At 43.7% G+C, this 17,274-nt stretch overlaps 1 protein-coding gene across 8 annotated transcripts in view; it reads right to left on the reverse strand.

Annotated features, from left to right (window-relative positions):
• Window positions 1–17,274, reverse strand: part of ZNF664 (zinc finger protein 664) — a 43,526-nt gene that overhangs the window by 3,118 nt on the left and 23,134 nt on the right. For 4 of the 8 annotated variants that reach the window (XM_072802330.1, XM_072802329.1, XM_072802335.1 and 1 more), the window contains 2 exons: window positions 1,028–1,093; window positions 1–921 (listed from right to left, as the gene is read on the reverse strand). The exon at window positions 1–921 is cut by the window's left edge and continues 3,118 nt beyond it. In XM_072802330.1, the coding sequence (XP_072658431.1) occupies window positions 1–325 (325 nt within the window). In that variant the 5' untranslated portion in view covers window positions 326–921; window positions 1,028–1,093. Of the gene's footprint in view, window positions 922–1,027; window positions 1,094–1,607; window positions 1,678–4,673; window positions 4,759–5,706; window positions 5,883–17,274 lie in introns of those variants that run through there. The other 4 variants (XM_072802333.1, XM_072802334.1, XM_072802332.1 and 1 more) reach the window with 3 other exon arrangements.

Genomic DNA, 17,274 nt, shown 5'->3' on the forward strand with positions numbered 1-17,274 from the left:
GAACTCTCATGTGAATTTGAAGATGTGAGCTCCAATTGAAGGCTTTGCCACACTCATAGCATTTATAGGGCTTCTCCACTGTGTGGATTTTCTTATGTCTGTTAAGTTTTGTTGTAGTACTAAAATCCTTACCACAATCATCACATTTATAGACCTTCTCTCCTGTGTGGTCTCTCCAATGAATATGAAGTTCTGATATATGAAAGAAACCCTTGTCACACTTGTCACATTTATGGGGCTTCTCAGCAGTGTGAATTTTCTGATGCATAAAAAGATCTGCTCTCTCAGAGAAAAATTCCCTACACATGGGGCACTTGTAGATCATTTTTCCTATTTGGTATCGTGATTTAGAGGAGAAAATTTCTGTATGACTATTATAGTTACAGGATTGCTATTTCATAGAGTCTCTTATTTGGCCATTCTGGCAGTTTATCTCAAGCTTGCTCTATTAGGTAGGTCTAAGGTTGGCCTAAGCTTCTCCCTGCCTGTCTTTCTATGGAAGATTTCTTCCTGCATAGTGCTCCTCACTCAGTATTATTATTGATCATAAAGTGACATTTACTTCCACGTGAATTCTGTAACTCATTAACACAGAACTTTCCTTTAGATCCTGAGTTGTCAACATTCCAAGGGGCTCCCAAGGTGCAAACCTCTGTGTTTTTAAGCCCCTGGAATCTTCCTCTTGTAGAACAATCTCGTACTTTCCACTTCTAGAAAAAGGACTGTACAGTGTCCCCAGTGGTGGAGAGTGAGATACTGCGTGTTGGTCTCGATCCCCTGGAGCCTCCCTTTGAAGAGTCAGTAGGACATTCTGTCTCCTACACATCAGACAGGAGCCTTCCCAGGAAGCAAGCTCCTCGGGTTCCAGGTGTGCCAATCCTTCCTCCTGGGGATTCCCTACATGGATCTCACTCCAGTCTCCTGTAACAGAAACATAAGTAAATATGTTGAAAATGCCTCTTTTACAGAAAATTGGTATTGGTTCCATAATTAATTTCATATAAATGTGACAGCAAGCAATACAGACCTTTTTTGATCTTGAGGAAGAAGCTCTCTTATCTTCCAGAGAGATGTATCTCTTGGATTTGCAGGTCTGAAGAAGAGAATTTGTAGATATCATGCTCCTGTTCATAGCCCAAATATATAATCCATTCATAACCACTTATTGTAATTATCTAAACAACATCAAGGGAATATTATTGAAAAAGAAAAGAAATACTCAGAAGACCTGAATATGAGGAGCAGCTAGCTGTCCTACATAAAGGAGCAAGAAGGGAAACTATCTGCTTTGAATTTCAGAAAGGACAAGGTTTGCTTTAGAACTAAAACATCCCATTTGAGTAGCCTTCCAATCTATAGAAAGAATAAATATATGACATATTGGTATTGAATGTCATTCCCTTACTGTATTGTCCTCAATGGTTTCCTGAGGTACTTAAATTCCAAACCCTTCAGCAAAAACCCAAGGCTCTGCATGACCTTGCCTCCACTCTCCCCCACACCTTGCTGTGCCTTCTGTTTCAGTCCTCAACACCTCAAGCTGGTGCCTGAAATGCTTTCTTCCCAACCTAGTGTGTGGCTTGCTGTGTCAGCTGCCCCTCCCTTACCTGAAGAAGGTCCCTGGCCGAGACTATTTTAATTTCTTGCTTGATTCCTTCGAAGCATATAGAACTTGTAATCATCTTACTGTTCCTTGGTCTTTGACACATCTCCTGTACTGGGATGTATAAATGCCATGAGGAAGGAACTCTGTATGTTGCTCACTGTTCCATTTCAGTGAAAGGGAGGTGTTCAATTAATATTTGTTGAATGCATCTACAGAATATTTTAGGACACCCTCTCTCCTCCAGCAGACATATCATGCTTCATTCACTCTGGTAAAAGGCACATTTCCCAGTGCCCTACTACCCGTCTTTTGACAACTAACATGAGATGAAATATACAACAAATAGAATGATCAGAAAATAAAATAAATCCCAAAATACTCTATTTTGAACTCCTGTGAGGTTTAGGACTATATTTTAACAATCTTTTCATCTCTTGTATGCTATAATCAGTAAGTAAGTGATACTTCAATTAATTAATTAAATGACATCAACAGACCTTCTTAAAGTAACACTTTCAATAGTATGTTCCATATAAAGACAGGGTAGTGAGCAAATGAGGAGATCTCTTCAACATTAAAGTAGCAAAATAAATTGGACTGCTTTTAAGTGGAAATGTTAGGATTATGAAATTGAACCAGATGCCCAAAATTCAGCAAAAATATAGTCAGTGGCTAGAAAAATTATATATGCATTTATCCTTTATTCTATAACCACACTTCTAGAGATACATCCCAAGATACATTAGCAAAAACAGGAAGTGACTGATGTTCTAAGTAATTCATTGAGGCAGAACCTGTCACAGCAAAACTGCAGACAAACTCAGGCCTATCGGTGGGGACTCCAATCAACTCTAGTACTTCCTCATAGTAAAATGCTGCTTAGCTGCTCAAAAACAAGGAATGAGGAAGAACACTCTGCAATGAAGTGGAGCAAACCCCAGTCTACCATGTAGATCATGGACAAGACAGATCAGACAGATCTGTGGATGTGACAAGACAAGACAGAACAGCATATATATATAATATGCTGACTTTTGGACAAAGCAGGGATGCAAATGTAAATGTATGTATTTGTTCATATGACGTGCACAAATTCCCAAGGAGGACAACACAAAACCAAATGTAAGCAGTTATCTGTGGAAGATAAAGAAGCAAAGATGAAGTAAAACTTTTCTGAATGTACCTTGTTATGTAGTTTTGGCTTTGGAAACATGTTTATATATATTCCAAAAATAAAATCAAAAGCAGGAGAATAATAAGTAGAATTTTAAAACAAATGAAGAGAAGAAAATTAATTTTTAAGCTGTTCACATCCACAAATGGCATCTAAGGACAGCATGCTATATACAGAAGGACATATTCTGTCAACAAAAAAAGCTGCAAAGAAATCAAACTTCTTTCAATAGTCTGTTAGTTATAACAACACTGGTGTGTTCATAAACTAAGATTAAGTAATAAGTAATTTTGTTAAGGTTGTTAGGAACAAAAAGTCAATATAAGACAAACCAAATACAAACATAAAATCAAAGTTAAGGGAAAAAAATCATCCAACGTAAAAGTTGATTTATCAGTTTGAATTCATGTCTTTTTTAGCTCTATCCACTAAAAAGACTTAGTAGCAATGACAACCAACAGGAAAACACCCTTCCCTTAAATACCCTTCTCCACCAAAAGACACAGGGATCCTTGGAGGAGCAGCTGATTTCAAGGCCAGAACAGCATTCTACAAAATAAGCCCAGGACATCTCATTATTCCAGAAAGCGAGAGAGCAAGAGAGTCATGCCAAAGAAACACCAATGCCAATTTATGAAAGACTCCCATTGGCCAAAAATGGGACAACTGACCAACAAAAGGAATAATGAACCCAATCTACTGAAACAAATTAAATATACAAAACTTCAGGAGTTCACAATGATCTCAGGGGTGAGGAATGGGGGTAGAGGAGAACAGAGAGAGAAAGAGAAGGACAGACATACACAGGGACAAAGATTTAAGGCATTGAACAAAACTGGAAATAATTAGGCTACTTTTTACCCAATTTTACAAAAATTGGCATTTGGGAGGAAAGAAATATGCCTCCATCCTATCTTTACTCCAAGAACTTTTTAAAATATTTATTTATTTATTTTAGAGAGCGATGGTGGAGGAGAGGGGCAGAGAAAGAAGAAGACAGAGAATCTCAAGCAGACATCCCACTGAGCATGGAGCCCAAGGTAAGGCTCAATCTCACAACCCTGAGATCACAATCTGATCTGAAATCAGGAGCTGAATGCCTGACTATGCCACCCAGGCACCCCTCTGTGAACTATCTTTTGAGGTAATGCACAACCCCACTAGTAAATGTATAATCCTAACGAAATACCTGACCATGAGCAGGAACTTTACATTGCAAGGATCAGGCTGTTATCACCTAAACCCACTCACCAATTTTAGCATAACTCAAAAGAGGAGCAACCAGACCTGTGTGCCCCCCAGTGCAGTGTGATAGGAAACATATAGCATCATTCTAAAATATTCTTGCCAAAAGATTTAACCAGGACCTAACCAAGATTCTAGACATTATTTTTATTTAAAGGGAATAAGGAGGGATAGAAAAAAATGCCAGGAATCAAGCAGAAAAATATCAAAGTATAAAGCCTGTCCATAGGACAGTTGCCTGTTGTCCCAATAAGTAAATGGCCCGGAAACAGGGAGGCCTAGGGGAGAGCTACTCCAAAGAGACTCAACACCTAACAATCAAATGTAACATGAGGACCTTCTTTGGCATCTGATTCCAATAAACCAGCTGCTGAAAGGAGACAAGTGAGGAAACATGATTAGGGATGGGGTATCACATTGTACAAGAAATGTGGCCAACTGTGTTAGACATGCTAATGCCACTAGAACCATATAAACAAATGTCAGTGTTCTCAGAGATGTATAATGACGTTTGCAGGAATGAAGTGACAATAGATGGGTGGGAGATGGGTCTTCAAATGCTTCAGGAAAATAAAAAAGTAAAAAAGGACACTAAAAATAAATAAATAAAATAAATAAATAAAATTTAATTTCCAGGGCTCGCCTCACCTGGAAATGAAGCAGCGAGGGTCAGGGCATCCATCGAGACTGGTCACAGGAGAGACAGACTCTGCTCAGAGGGCAAAAACTCCACCTTGAAGTTCAAGGACACAAAATTCCTACATGAACTCCCACCAGAGTTTCCCTCAAGGGAGAATCAATTACCATTCCTTCTAGGTAAAAATGCTCAGACATACCTGTAAGTCTTACCCCATTGTGGGAGTGGGGGTAGGGTAACCTACACTATGCAGGAAAAAGGAAAAAAAAGATAAAACAAGATAAACTACAGCCAATTTCTCATGTTACCAACTAAAGAACAGCAGGACAAACAACAGTAAAAAGGATCCCTGCCATTAACCTTTCTAAACATCATTTGCCCCACTGCGCCCATACGTATAAAGGATACTAGAAAGTAAGGGAGCAGATATGAGCTACAAAATCCTACAAATCACAAATGCACGTGTTGCCAAGATTCTCTCATTCAAAACATGTCTCATAGCCAATATCCCAGAAGAGGTTTGAAAGGGACAGACTGTAAGACCGCAGGACCACCTTTCTGACCCCAGAGGAAGGAGCCTTGCCCTGAGGTCTCCTGGCACTGCTCAGGGCAACATTTAGTCTCTCCATGAGACTTCAGGAGTGTCCCCCAGTAGTATGAGGATTCAACCTACAGTGGGGAAGAGCTGCTCAAACAGGAAGAGTTTGCTGAGAATTGAGAGAAAACTGCTTCAATTTAGTTCATGAAGTCCCCATTTTCCATTAAAACCATATGATATGGGGAACCCTGGGTGGCGCAGCAGTTTAGCGCCTGCCTTTGGCCCAGGGCGCGATCCTGGAGACCCGGGATCGAATCCCACGTCGGGCTCCTGGTGCATGGAGCCTACTTCTCCCTCTGCCTATGTCTCTGCCTCTCTCTCTCTGTGACTATCATAAATAAATAAAAATTAAAAAAAAAAACATATGATATGGTTTCTTATATACACTAGAATCTTTGCCTCATCTAAACATTGTGACAAAAAGGAATATCCAAATCAATACTAACCTGTCACTACAGCTAAAAATGAGGGATCAGGGCAGCCTGGGTGGCTCAGCGGTCTAGTGCCGCCTTCGACCCAGGGCATGATCCTGGAGACCCGGGATCGAGTCCCGCGTCGGGCTCCCTGCGTGGAGCCTGCTCCTCCTTCTGCCTGTGTCTGCGCCTCTCTCTGTCTCTCGTGACTAAATAAATAAATAAATAAATAAATAAATAAATAAATAAATAAATAAATAAATAAATAAATATTTTTAAAAAAATGATGGATCAGTAAATAAATACCTGATGCTAAAATTAACAAGATAGGAAACAACAAATGTTGGAGAGGATGTGGAGAAAGGGAAACCCTCTTGCATTGTTGGTGGGGATGCAAGCTGGTGCAGTCACTCTGGAAAACAGTGTGGAGCTGTTTTAAAAATAGAGCTACCCTATGATCCAGCAATGGCACTGCTGGATATTTACCCTAAAGATACAAATGTAGTGAAACGATGGGGCACCTGCACCTCAAAGTTCATAGCAGCAATGTCCACAATAGTCAAACATGTGGAAGAAGCCACGATATCCTTCGGCAGATGAATGGATAAAGAAGATGTGGTCTATATATACAATGGAATATAACTCAGTTATCAGAAACAATATTTACCATTTAAACATCAACGTGGATAGAGCTGAAGGATATTATGCTGAGTGAAATAACTCAATCAGAGAAAGATGATTATCATATGGTTTCACTCATATGCAGAATATAATAGTGAAAGGGACCATAAGGGAAAGGAGGGAAACTAAGTAGGGAAAAATTAGAGACAGAGACAAACCATGAGAGACTCCTAACTCTGGGAAACAAAGGGTTGCAGAAGGGGAGGTAGGTGGGGGCATGGGGTAACTGGGTAACGGGTACTAAGGAGGGCACATGATGAGATGAGCACTGAGTGTTATATGTTGGCAAACTGAATTTAAGTAAAAATAAAAAAAAATACCTGATGCTAAGATATGAAAAAGTACAAAATGAGTCCTAAATACAGAGAAATTGTCCTGACAGCATAGAAGCTCTGAGCTTGGCATTGGGAAGGGCCATCTGTAGGTGGAGGTACAGGATTCATAGGTGGGAGGATAGAGCTTGGCTCCCTTTCAGGGTTGCTCAGGACAAGTACTCCTCAACCTAGGCTGTGAGGCAATGCTAACACTGAACCACAGCCTGAGGCCATGGGAGACACACAGGACCCCTGTACTGTGGCGGAAGGAGCCCTCTCTGGTCACACCTGCAGGGGGCAAATGTCAAGAAGAAGGACAGAGGACACTGATTTTCTTCCCAAACTTCAGCCTGAGTCTGAAGCAGAATACAGATAAACAGTCCTTTGGCCCTAGAAGCTCATGATGCTCTGCTGGGAGGAGTGGATGTGTATTTTAAAAGCGAGATTAGGGATCCCTGGGTGGCTCAGCGGTTTGGCGCCTGCCTTTGGCCCAGGGTGCGATCCTGGAGACCTGGGATCGAATCCCACATCAGGCTCCTGGTGCATGGAGCCTGCTTCTCCCTCTGCCTATGTCTCTGCCTCTCTCTCTCTGTGACTATCATAAATAAATAAAAATTTTTTTAAAAAAAGCGATATTAAACACATTTTTGCATACACCTCTTCCATATATTACTCTTCTTTATACGGCAGACCAAAAAAAAAAAATGCTGTTTTGCCTGGGGGGAAAAAGAGTGCACTAGTTTTTCATGAATTTCTTGTTAAAATGATCCTATGGTTGTAATCTGAGAACTCAAAGTAGAAGGACCCAGTCTCCACAGAGTAGGTGTTGGAGAACAGAGATGCAAATGACTGTGACACATGGACAGAAAGCATCCCACAGGGACCTTGGGTGCCAAGAAGACAGAAGGCATTAGAGGAATGCCAGCCATTCAACCAGAGGGGAAGTTTGGGACACTGTGACTGATGTTCCAGAAGGCTGGACCATACTCCATACAAGCTAGACATAAAATCAAGACTAATACACTGACTCAGCAAGGGAGAAAAATCTAGTTATGTTCCTACAGTAACAAGCAGCCAAGAACAAGCAGTCTGCACACACGTGTGAGGCCAGATGCTGCACAGCACTTTGTGGTGCTGTTCCGGAGGAGGCTGTGACACAGGAACTACAGAGACACAGACAGCTGGCAGTGGCACTGGTGACAATGTAGAGACAATCACTGCAGAGCCACTAAAACCTCCCAGCCAGACTCATGAGAACATTGGCCTCCAGAAAGGCATGCCAGTGGATAGCAGCCCAGAGCCAGAGAGCCTGAGGACCATGTCTTCTCAGCGGTGGTGACAGAGCAAGGGTGGGCGCTGGTGAGGGAGAGGGTCTGGTATGGGGATGGGACAGGTTGCCTTGGAAAGACTGGGGAATGAAGATGCAGGGCAGATGCCGTGTGAATGAAGTTCAATGCAAAGGATGGAAGGGATTTAAAAGTATATTTCTACTTAGTCTTAGAATAGTAGGCACAATTTTGCAACTGATTATTTAAATCAGGATAATGTAGATACACTAGCCTATCACACACACACACACACACACACACACACACGTGTGCACACACACACAGAGTTTTCTATGCCATCAGTCAGTCAAAATATGAAGGAGCAAGCGGTTCGGAGGCCCAAGGACAGACATCTGTATTATGTACATTCTTCCTTCTCAAATGCTGGCTGCACCAGTGCTATGTTACCAGTGAGACGCTGATACCCAATATGGAGTCACCCACAAAACCTAACTCAGGTAACAGGCTGCTTCTCACGTGAACAAAGAAGTAAAGGAGCACATGAAGCAACAACAGCAGACAACAATGGGTTTGAACTTGGGTGAAGGGTACACACAGGGGTACATTTTGTTGTTTCCTTACTTTTTAAGTTTATCTGAAATTTCCCATAAGAAAAAGAAAGAAAACCAGTGAGCCTTTGCTTATGAGATCCCTGTAATGAAGATCTGAAGCCAGGAGACAGATACACACCAGCCTGTGGAATCACAGAGCTACACTGATTCTGCCAGCAGGGATATCACTAACCCGAGGAACCCCAGAGGCACATCCCTGCACGGAGACAAGGATGCTCGCGTACACATGAATTAGCAGCTGACCCGTCTCTAGGGAAACCCTATCATTTGACCACAATACCCTGTCCTTCCAGCTTTCTGACTCTGCTAATCCGACAGCATCTTTCCTTTGTTCCCAGAGGACCTCCAGTCTGCTTTCATGGTTTTCTGTTCCACTAATCAGACGCTGTCTGCCTTCTCCTCCCATTTCCTCTCCTGGTACAGACTCTGAGGCCCCACCCCTCTCACTGGCCACCCTTCTCTTGCACCACCATTCCAAAACCATACCTCAGCTCTGTCATCACCAGTAACAATACCACCATCTCTAAAATCCATTCAAGCTACCCACACTCTGACCACCCGGTGCTTTGGCCCCTGCACTGGATCCTTTACCTGGAGATTCACAAGCACTAACCTTTCCACATTTCTCCCGTCAGTTGCTTCCCTCCCCATCCGTCCACTGAGAGAGCTCCTTTCCTGCATTCACTGCTAGCTCTCGTGTCACCTTCTCCCTGTTACACCATTTTAATAACACCCCAACCTTCTTAAATCCAGTCCTCCACCTGTCCATGCAGGCACCTGAGCAGCTAAATGATGCCAGCCTTTACTGAATCCATGATGACAAACCTCAAATAGGCACTAGGCCTTCACAAACTCCTCTGTAAGTCTCTAGTTCACACTTCCCAGTATTACCAATTGCTTCTTTGCAGTTGTAACAGCAATGCTCCTGGTACCTTCTTTTCTCCTTAAATCTCCTATACCTCCTCCACCTCCCTCTCTTGGGGCTGAGAACCTGCCACAATAATTGATTGAGAAAACAGAAGCAACTTGATAGCAGTGTCCTCATTTTGCCATAGGTGATCCCGGAGCTGGCTGCATCTGCACCTACGTGCCTCCTGCAGCAGAGTGCCCTGCTCCTCAGGAGCCAGTCCTTCCACTGGTGCAGTCAGCACCTCCTGAGGCCTTCTCCAAATTAAATCCTGTGATGATTCTCTTTACCACCAACAATTTCATCCTACATAGTGCTCCATTCCCACACAAAAATGTTCTAGATCCCCCTTCCTGAAACAAACTTCTCTGTGATCCCACAGCCCCACCTATCAGCCAAATACCCACTCTCTTTCACGGTAAAACTTCTCGGGATCTTCATGCTTCACATTCTCTCAATCAGGTTTCTGTCTGTACTCTTTCCTGAAAACCACTCTTATCCAGGCTGTTGCAATCTCCACATTGCCAAATCCAATGGGCACTGTCCTTGTCTACTAGGTGGGACCACATGACATAACTTCTGTGGCTTGTGTCATGGCTCCTTGCCAGCTGTCCTGCTCCCTCACACTAGCCACTCCTTGTTTCCTTTACTGGACACTCCTCCTCTGCTTGAACTTCTAAAATGGAGGGGTGCTACAGGGTCTAATGAGGGTCTCTCTTATTTTCCAAGTCTATAACTTCTCTTCAAGCTTTCAGTCTCACCCAGTTACCTGAGCTAAAATGCCATCCTGAGGTTGGCTCCCAAGTTTTACTTCCAGCCCAGGATTGCATGACAAACAGCACCCCCAAACCCAAGCCCTCAGCTTGCTCCTTCCTCACTCTCTCAGCCCAGGGGTGTCCACACAGGGAGCTCTTCTCACTTCCTCTTCCCTGCATCTACCTCCCTCCATGACTTCTGTTCACTTGCCTGGCCCTGTCTCCATGGCCACAACAGCCAACTCAGCCAAAGCCCACAGCTGCTCAATTGGCCATCTCTCGGCTTTACTCCTGTGCCTCCACAAGTCGTCAACCCACTGTTTTAAAAACATGAATAAAACCACACCACGCCCTGCTTCAGCCCTCCACTGCTCTTTAAAGTGCACACTCCTTTCTCCAGGGCACATGTGGGATATCCAATCTCACCCCCACACCCTCTTGCACACTACACATCACTTCACTGGTTCCCTTTCCAGTCTTCTAACTCGTCAAGCCTGCTCCCCCTCAGCGCCTCAAATGCTCCCCTGCCCACGCGTCTCCCCAATCCTCTGGGAGCTGGCGTCTTCTCAGCAGTTAGGGCGTCTCAGAGGGCGGTGCTCCATCAACCACTTTAGACTGATTCACCTGCTACCCTGCAGGCTCTCCCAGCACAGGGTTATGCTGGACTTTCTTCACTGTCCTTTACCGACAGCTGCCTGATTTAGTTTGTGTATTCAGGGATGCATTTCCTTGTCTGCTGTCTTCCTCGCCCAGTCTCGAGTGCCAGCTCCCAACCAGCAACAACTGTAGAGAACCAGTGACCTTAGTGAACATCTAAGACTCCTTTTGTCTTCCATGGGGCACCAAGCAACAAACGTTTAGCGAGTATGTGTACCCTCAACAGAACGAACACACTTAGACCCCTCCTATGTAGAAACTACAGTCCAGCAGGGAGGCAGACCTCATCAAAGATGTCCACAAGAAATGTAAACCCAAACTATGCTAAGTGCTATGAAGCAGCCTTGGATGGTGCTCTGAGAACCCATGACTGCAAGGACAATGGGGCTGATGTGGTCAGGAGGGTCAGAGAAGACCACCCCAAAGCAGTGGCATTAGAGTTAACAAATGAGAGGAAAGCAAGGGTACTTGGGGGTGAACACACTAGAGATTATCTTAGTAGCCTAGGATAGAAAGGATGGTAACCTGCATCAAAGCAGTGGTGTAGACATAAAAAGATTTTAGCAGATGATTTTAAGGCATATTTAGGAAAGAAAAATCGGTCAGATTAGTGAACTGAATACAATGAGTGAGGGAAAAAGGAAATGCCAAGGATGACCCCTAGGTTTTCTGTTTGAATAACTGGGTGGATGGGGAGCCATTCACTAAGACAGGAAACTCAGGAAAGACCTCAGTTTGGAGATTAAGATCATGACTTCAATTTCAGACATCTATAATATCCAAGAGCAGATGTCAAGGACAGTTGCTGGATGGACGGAACTGGCACTCTGATAAGATGTCAGCACTTTATAAGATACAAATTTGTGAGCCATTAACATGTAGAGGGTAACTGAAGCAGAGGTTGGAATGACGCCACCTCCAGAGAAAGTGCCAGGTTAAGAAGTGAAAAGGACCCTCCAATGTTAAGAGTACATCCTGCATGGTTCCACTTACAGAGTTCAAAACTGGCAAAGCTAGTCTACCCTCTTAGGAACAGAGAAGGCAGAGGAGCTACAACTGGTAAGGAGTAAAGGAGCTCGAGGGTCCTGACCACATGGCTCCCTAAGCTGTGTGCTGTGTGCTGGTTTACACAGGTGTATTTACTTCAGAGCTGTGAACACTCATCAAGCTGTCCCTTGCAGTTTGGGGCTGTCTATAGTTATGCTTCCAGGAAAAGTTTAGGAAACAAACAGAAATGGGAAGAATTCCACTGAAAGGGAAAGGCAAAGTATGGGAGAAAAGAATTCCTGGAAAGGCCTGTGGAGAATCAGAGAGTCCATCTGAGAGGGGGAAAGCCAGCCCTCCACTGGCAGAGGGAGGAGGCAAGTGGTGGGAGAGAGCGGGAAGTTGCTCAGTGAGCAGGAAGCAAGGCCATCTGCAGAAAGAGAGGGAGAGGGTAAATGGGTGCTCGGAAGCCCGGGAGTGCAGAGAGGGTCTGAAATGGTTGTGTGCAGAGTAGGAGAGTGGAGTGACCAGAGAAGCATGGGAGGCGGTCATGGGCTTGTCATTCAGGTGCTGTGTAAGGAAGGTAGATGGATGAGTGCCTGCAGGACTGGGTTTTAGCCAAATGGGAATGATAAAAGGACAATGTGGCTGTCTACCTGGAAAAAATCACTGCCTATTCCAAAAGAAATTTTGGCCTTTGAATGCTGACAGGTAAAGTCATAAAACCACCAAGGTTTTCCCATCAACAACGTCAACTGAGCCTTGAGGGCTGCTGGAATGCCAGTAGCCCTCCTTGCCTGCAGCCTCCCTCTGACTCCACCTCTCCCTTCCCTCCCAGCAGATGGTCCCGAGATCACCACTCCTCAGGGAGAAGACAGAGCGCATCAGAGCATTCCCTTCTCTCCCACCACCAAAGCTCAAATGCACACACACTGCCCAGGTCCGCTTCTTTCTCCTTTTCCAGGGGAAGAAGTGCCCATGATCCTGTTCACAGTGCATCTCTACACCATTCCTCTCTCGACTGAGTTTTTCTTTCTCATCCTGAATGTATTCTCTGAAATTCAGACTGCTGGCTCAGGAAATCTAGTCATTGAAAATAATTACGCAATTATTTTGTCATAAAGTCAAATAAGAATTACCTCTTTTCTTGTTTCTGAGAAAATACAACTACTCCGACTATAAGAAACTTAGAAAGTACTACTGGTCTTTCTATAATTTTAGGGTTGCAAGACTTCCTATAGAACATGAAGTATAAAGTATAAATAATCCCACTCTGTAGTAGCAGACTCTTTCATTTGTGGGTTGCATCTGTTTCAGCAGAGATCAAACGAACATCCCATCCAGAACTAGATCTGTCAGAACATGCAGGTTATAGTTTTATCCCCCCAAGGGACAAGGTACACTTTCTTGGAAGGATTGAAACAAAAGAAGAACAGGGAAGAAGATATGTCTATGCCTCCACACACTCACCCAAAAATAACCACCACCAACTGCAATGGGCTGAAGTGGCCACATGATTAATCTTCCTCACATGTGCGGAGCAGGCATGTGTGTCAGGGGATCTGGAGAAGGCTCTCCAACAAAGATGATCAGCACTAGCTCAGATGCTGAGGCACTAGACTAGTAACTGTGAAATTTAAGGAATCCAAATCAACTTCTAGGTTCCTTAATTACTGGGAAGTGTTTTATAAGAACCTTCTGTTCCCAGTTCCCTTAATACATGTTGGCTTGTGCCATGTTTAGTGTCTGATATGTAAGTAATTCTCCACCCAGAAGCAGACCTACAAGAAAAGTATTACTGAGGCAGCCACCCTAGACGTTGAGCAGTTAGATATAGGGTCAAAGCATATAGACCCATAGGCATAAGTTCTACAAACATTTATTTAGTTTCCAATATTTGTCAGGCACTGGGCTAAGCTCTAAAGAATCCTATGATGAACAAAACAGCCATGGCTTCTGCATTCATGTGGTTTACAAACTAGGAGGGGAAGGTGACAGGCCCACTATCATGTGAACTGTGCTTTTTAGAGGCTCTATATGTGTCCTGTGGACACAGCTGCCTACACAAGGGGCATCCTAACTAGTCTCAGCATGACAAGAAAGACTTCTAGTAGACTCTCCTTCTACACTGAAATCCAAAGGACAAACTGGGTTATCCACAAAGAGTAGAAGGGCAGAGGGTTCTAGCCTAGGGAATGGCAGGTGTCTAGAAACAGGATGACAAACCCTAGGAAGTGAAAGTTCAGCATGTATAAGGCAGACGGCGGGGCAAAAGCAGGAGTCACACATCAACAGGATCCTGCAAGTAACAGGAACACTTTAAGTGCTAACAACGTTTTTTTTTTGTTTTTTTGTTTTTGTTTTTTAGGACTTATTCTTGAGAAAATAAAACCATTTCAGTTGCAAGACACCCATGTAGCAGTGGTCTCCTATAAAGCCAGAACTCCATCTTAAGAAAAACAGGATGGCATGAGACTACCAAGGTCCCTAAGAGTGAAGGAAGGATGGGATTCATACACACATGGGAGGGGATGGGAAGTATGGTAAAGGTCCCATTGGAGGTGGGAAAACCAAGTTCCACGAGGACATTAGTTCCTGAGTGGGCTGGGGTGTAGCTGCATTTCTAGTGGGAGGTGAATCTGGCCTTTAAACACTCCTCCTGGAAATGCTAGTTCAGTTCTTGGAATAGGGAACACTCTCTTCTAATGTGGTTTCTAAAAATCATGTAAAGATTTAACTTGAAGTCCTTACTGCACTCAACATGTCTGTTCCCTCAGAAACCCACACTGTCTCTGAGTCTCCCTTCCACTGTTCTCCAATCGAAAATCAACAGCCACATCCCCATCTTCTAATTGCAGCACCAAGTGCTGAAATTCATTCCAGTATGAATTTGTCAATGTCAGGTTGGGTTAACCAGAAATTTGCAGAACAAAGTGTCCTAGGTTGAATACGGTCTCCCAAAAATTCATGTCCACCTAGAACTGCAGGGTGTGATCTTATTAGGAAATATGGTCTTTGCAGATGTAATTACTTAGATGAGGTCATACTAGATTAGGGTGGGCCCTGAGTCCAATGACTGGTGTCTTCATAAGAGAAAGGAAAGAGAAATTCAGACAAGCATAGGCACACAGGGGTTAGAAAGCAGAAGTGTGGAGATGGAGGCAAAGATTAGAGAGACATGTCTACAAGCTAAGCCAAGAATTGCTGGCAACCACCAAGAGCTCGAACAGGCAAAGGATTCTTCCCTAGAGTCTTCAGACGGAGTATAAGCCTGCTGATACCCTGCTGACACCTTGATTTCAGACTTCTGGCTTCCAGAATCGAATACATTTCTGCTGTTTTTAGCCACTCAACTGGTGGCACACTGTTAGAGCCATCGGAAGCTACAGCCCAAGAAACCACTAGCTATAGAAACTAACACAAGGATATGGATGCTTACAGTAACGTCTCCCCCCATTGATCTCTGTCAGGACCCCAACCCCCCCCCACACACACACACGGACATTTGTTTATTCTTCTGGGATGTGGGATGTGGAATGTGGCATGCGTATTTCACACTGATCCAAACCCTTTTCACTCTATAAAAACCTGGAGTCATTTCACTTGTGCTTACTTTAGAAGAATACAAGTTACGCATTTCATTTACATTCTTTTACTCAAGAGATTACATCTTACAGAAAAATCTTAATTTTTTCCTTTCTTTCCCAATAGTTTCCTCTTTGCTTCAACTTCCAGAGGAAATAAATCTATAAATGGTACATACAGTCTTTAACTCCCACCAAAAGTCTCATATATCCTTATTTACTTACACACATACACACGGTGGGCAACATGGTTAAAGAGAGCAAGCACAGATTTCACGGCAGACTGGCCTGAGTTAAAATGTACCCTGTATCTATTGTGACCCCTGTGGCCTTGAGAAGAGCTTTAAGACTTTCTTGGCTCTACCAAATTATGGTTTTGTGTATGATGGGAAAGGATACTTTCTTAGAATAAAATTTTAAGATCCAAAATCAAAGGGAAGTGGGCAGGAATGGAAAAGAATGTTCCATCTGGAAATAAGATAAAATTTAGTCAGGGAAAACTTTATAATTGAAGCATAGCTTCTGCTTTGGCCATTAATTGCAGGAGCCTCTCCTTAGTGCCTGGTCAGTGAAGGAACAAGGCCCATCCCTATATAACCAAGACAAAGCCTGCCTATGTGCCATAGACTGGAATAATCTGGGGCACCTCATGGTATGTGTATCCAAGACCCATTCATTTGGCCATGCCACTTCCCTTTCCACAGCAACAATGATATTAACATCTCCTAAATCACCATAAACCCTGTCAAAGAATCACCCAGCAGAGATCCTTAATACTATGTGCCCTCTAGGGGACCGAGGGTATGAAAGAGCTCAGGTCTAACCCACAAGGTCTGATCACCAGAAAGTATTTTAAAAGGAAAAAAGGTTCCACTCTTCCTCTATATACATCAAACCACAAAAACCTACCATCAACTCAGCAATTTGTTCTTGAAAGCATTTTACCCCTGAGATCTTGAAACACCAAGCACCTCAGCTCCCTGCATCCATACATGATCTCGCCAAATTCTACCACCCCTTAAAGTGCTCAGCCCATTTAAAGCAGCCTTCTACCCCAACAAGTAGCAGTTTCTGCCAACTTTGGTTACATTAAATATATAATTTGCAGCTTTTCCACTTACTAACAGTCTGACTTAAGCAAGTTATCCGAGCCTGAGACTCAATTTCCTCAAATCTCTATCTCCTAAGGTCGTCACAAAAGCAAAGGAAGACAATGCACAAGGCTCAGTAAATACTATCTTTTTTCTTTTCTCAATCTGCCTACCTGCTAAACACAGGGAGTTTGCACTGCTGAGGCGGCTTCAGGAACTCACACTGAACACAGTCCCTTAATCACCTCCCAGTTGCTACTCCCTTTCCTTTTTTTTTTTAAGTTTTTTTTTTTTTTTTAAAGATTGTATTTATTCATTCATGAGATATACAGAGAGGAGCAGAGACACAGGTAGAGGGAGAAGCAGGCTCCTTGCAGGGAGCCTGATGTGGGACTCGATCCCAAGACCAGGATCACGCCCTGAGTCAAAGGCAGACACTCAACCGCTGAGCCACCCAGACATCCCTGCCACTCCCTTTCCAAACTGCATTGTCGCTTCCTGCTAGGGTTACACCTCTCCCTCCTAAGCAGCACTGCTGGGTCAATAAATTCGGATGCCCTATCCTCCCACGGTGAAAGCCCAGGGCCCAGGACTCCTCATCACTATTCAGTAGTCATGGGGCCAGGAATGGACCTAAGTTCACCCCAGACCTTCTCTCCTAGTGCCCTGAGGAGTAAACAATGGAGCTCTTCCAGGCAGCCCAGTGATGGCCCAGGACATATGTTCGA

Source organism: Canis lupus, chromosome 27, assembly GCF_048164855.1.
Source record: "Canis lupus baileyi chromosome 27, mCanLup2.hap1, whole genome shotgun sequence".
In the NCBI taxonomy this organism is placed as follows: domain Eukaryota; kingdom Metazoa; phylum Chordata; class Mammalia; order Carnivora; family Canidae; genus Canis; species Canis lupus.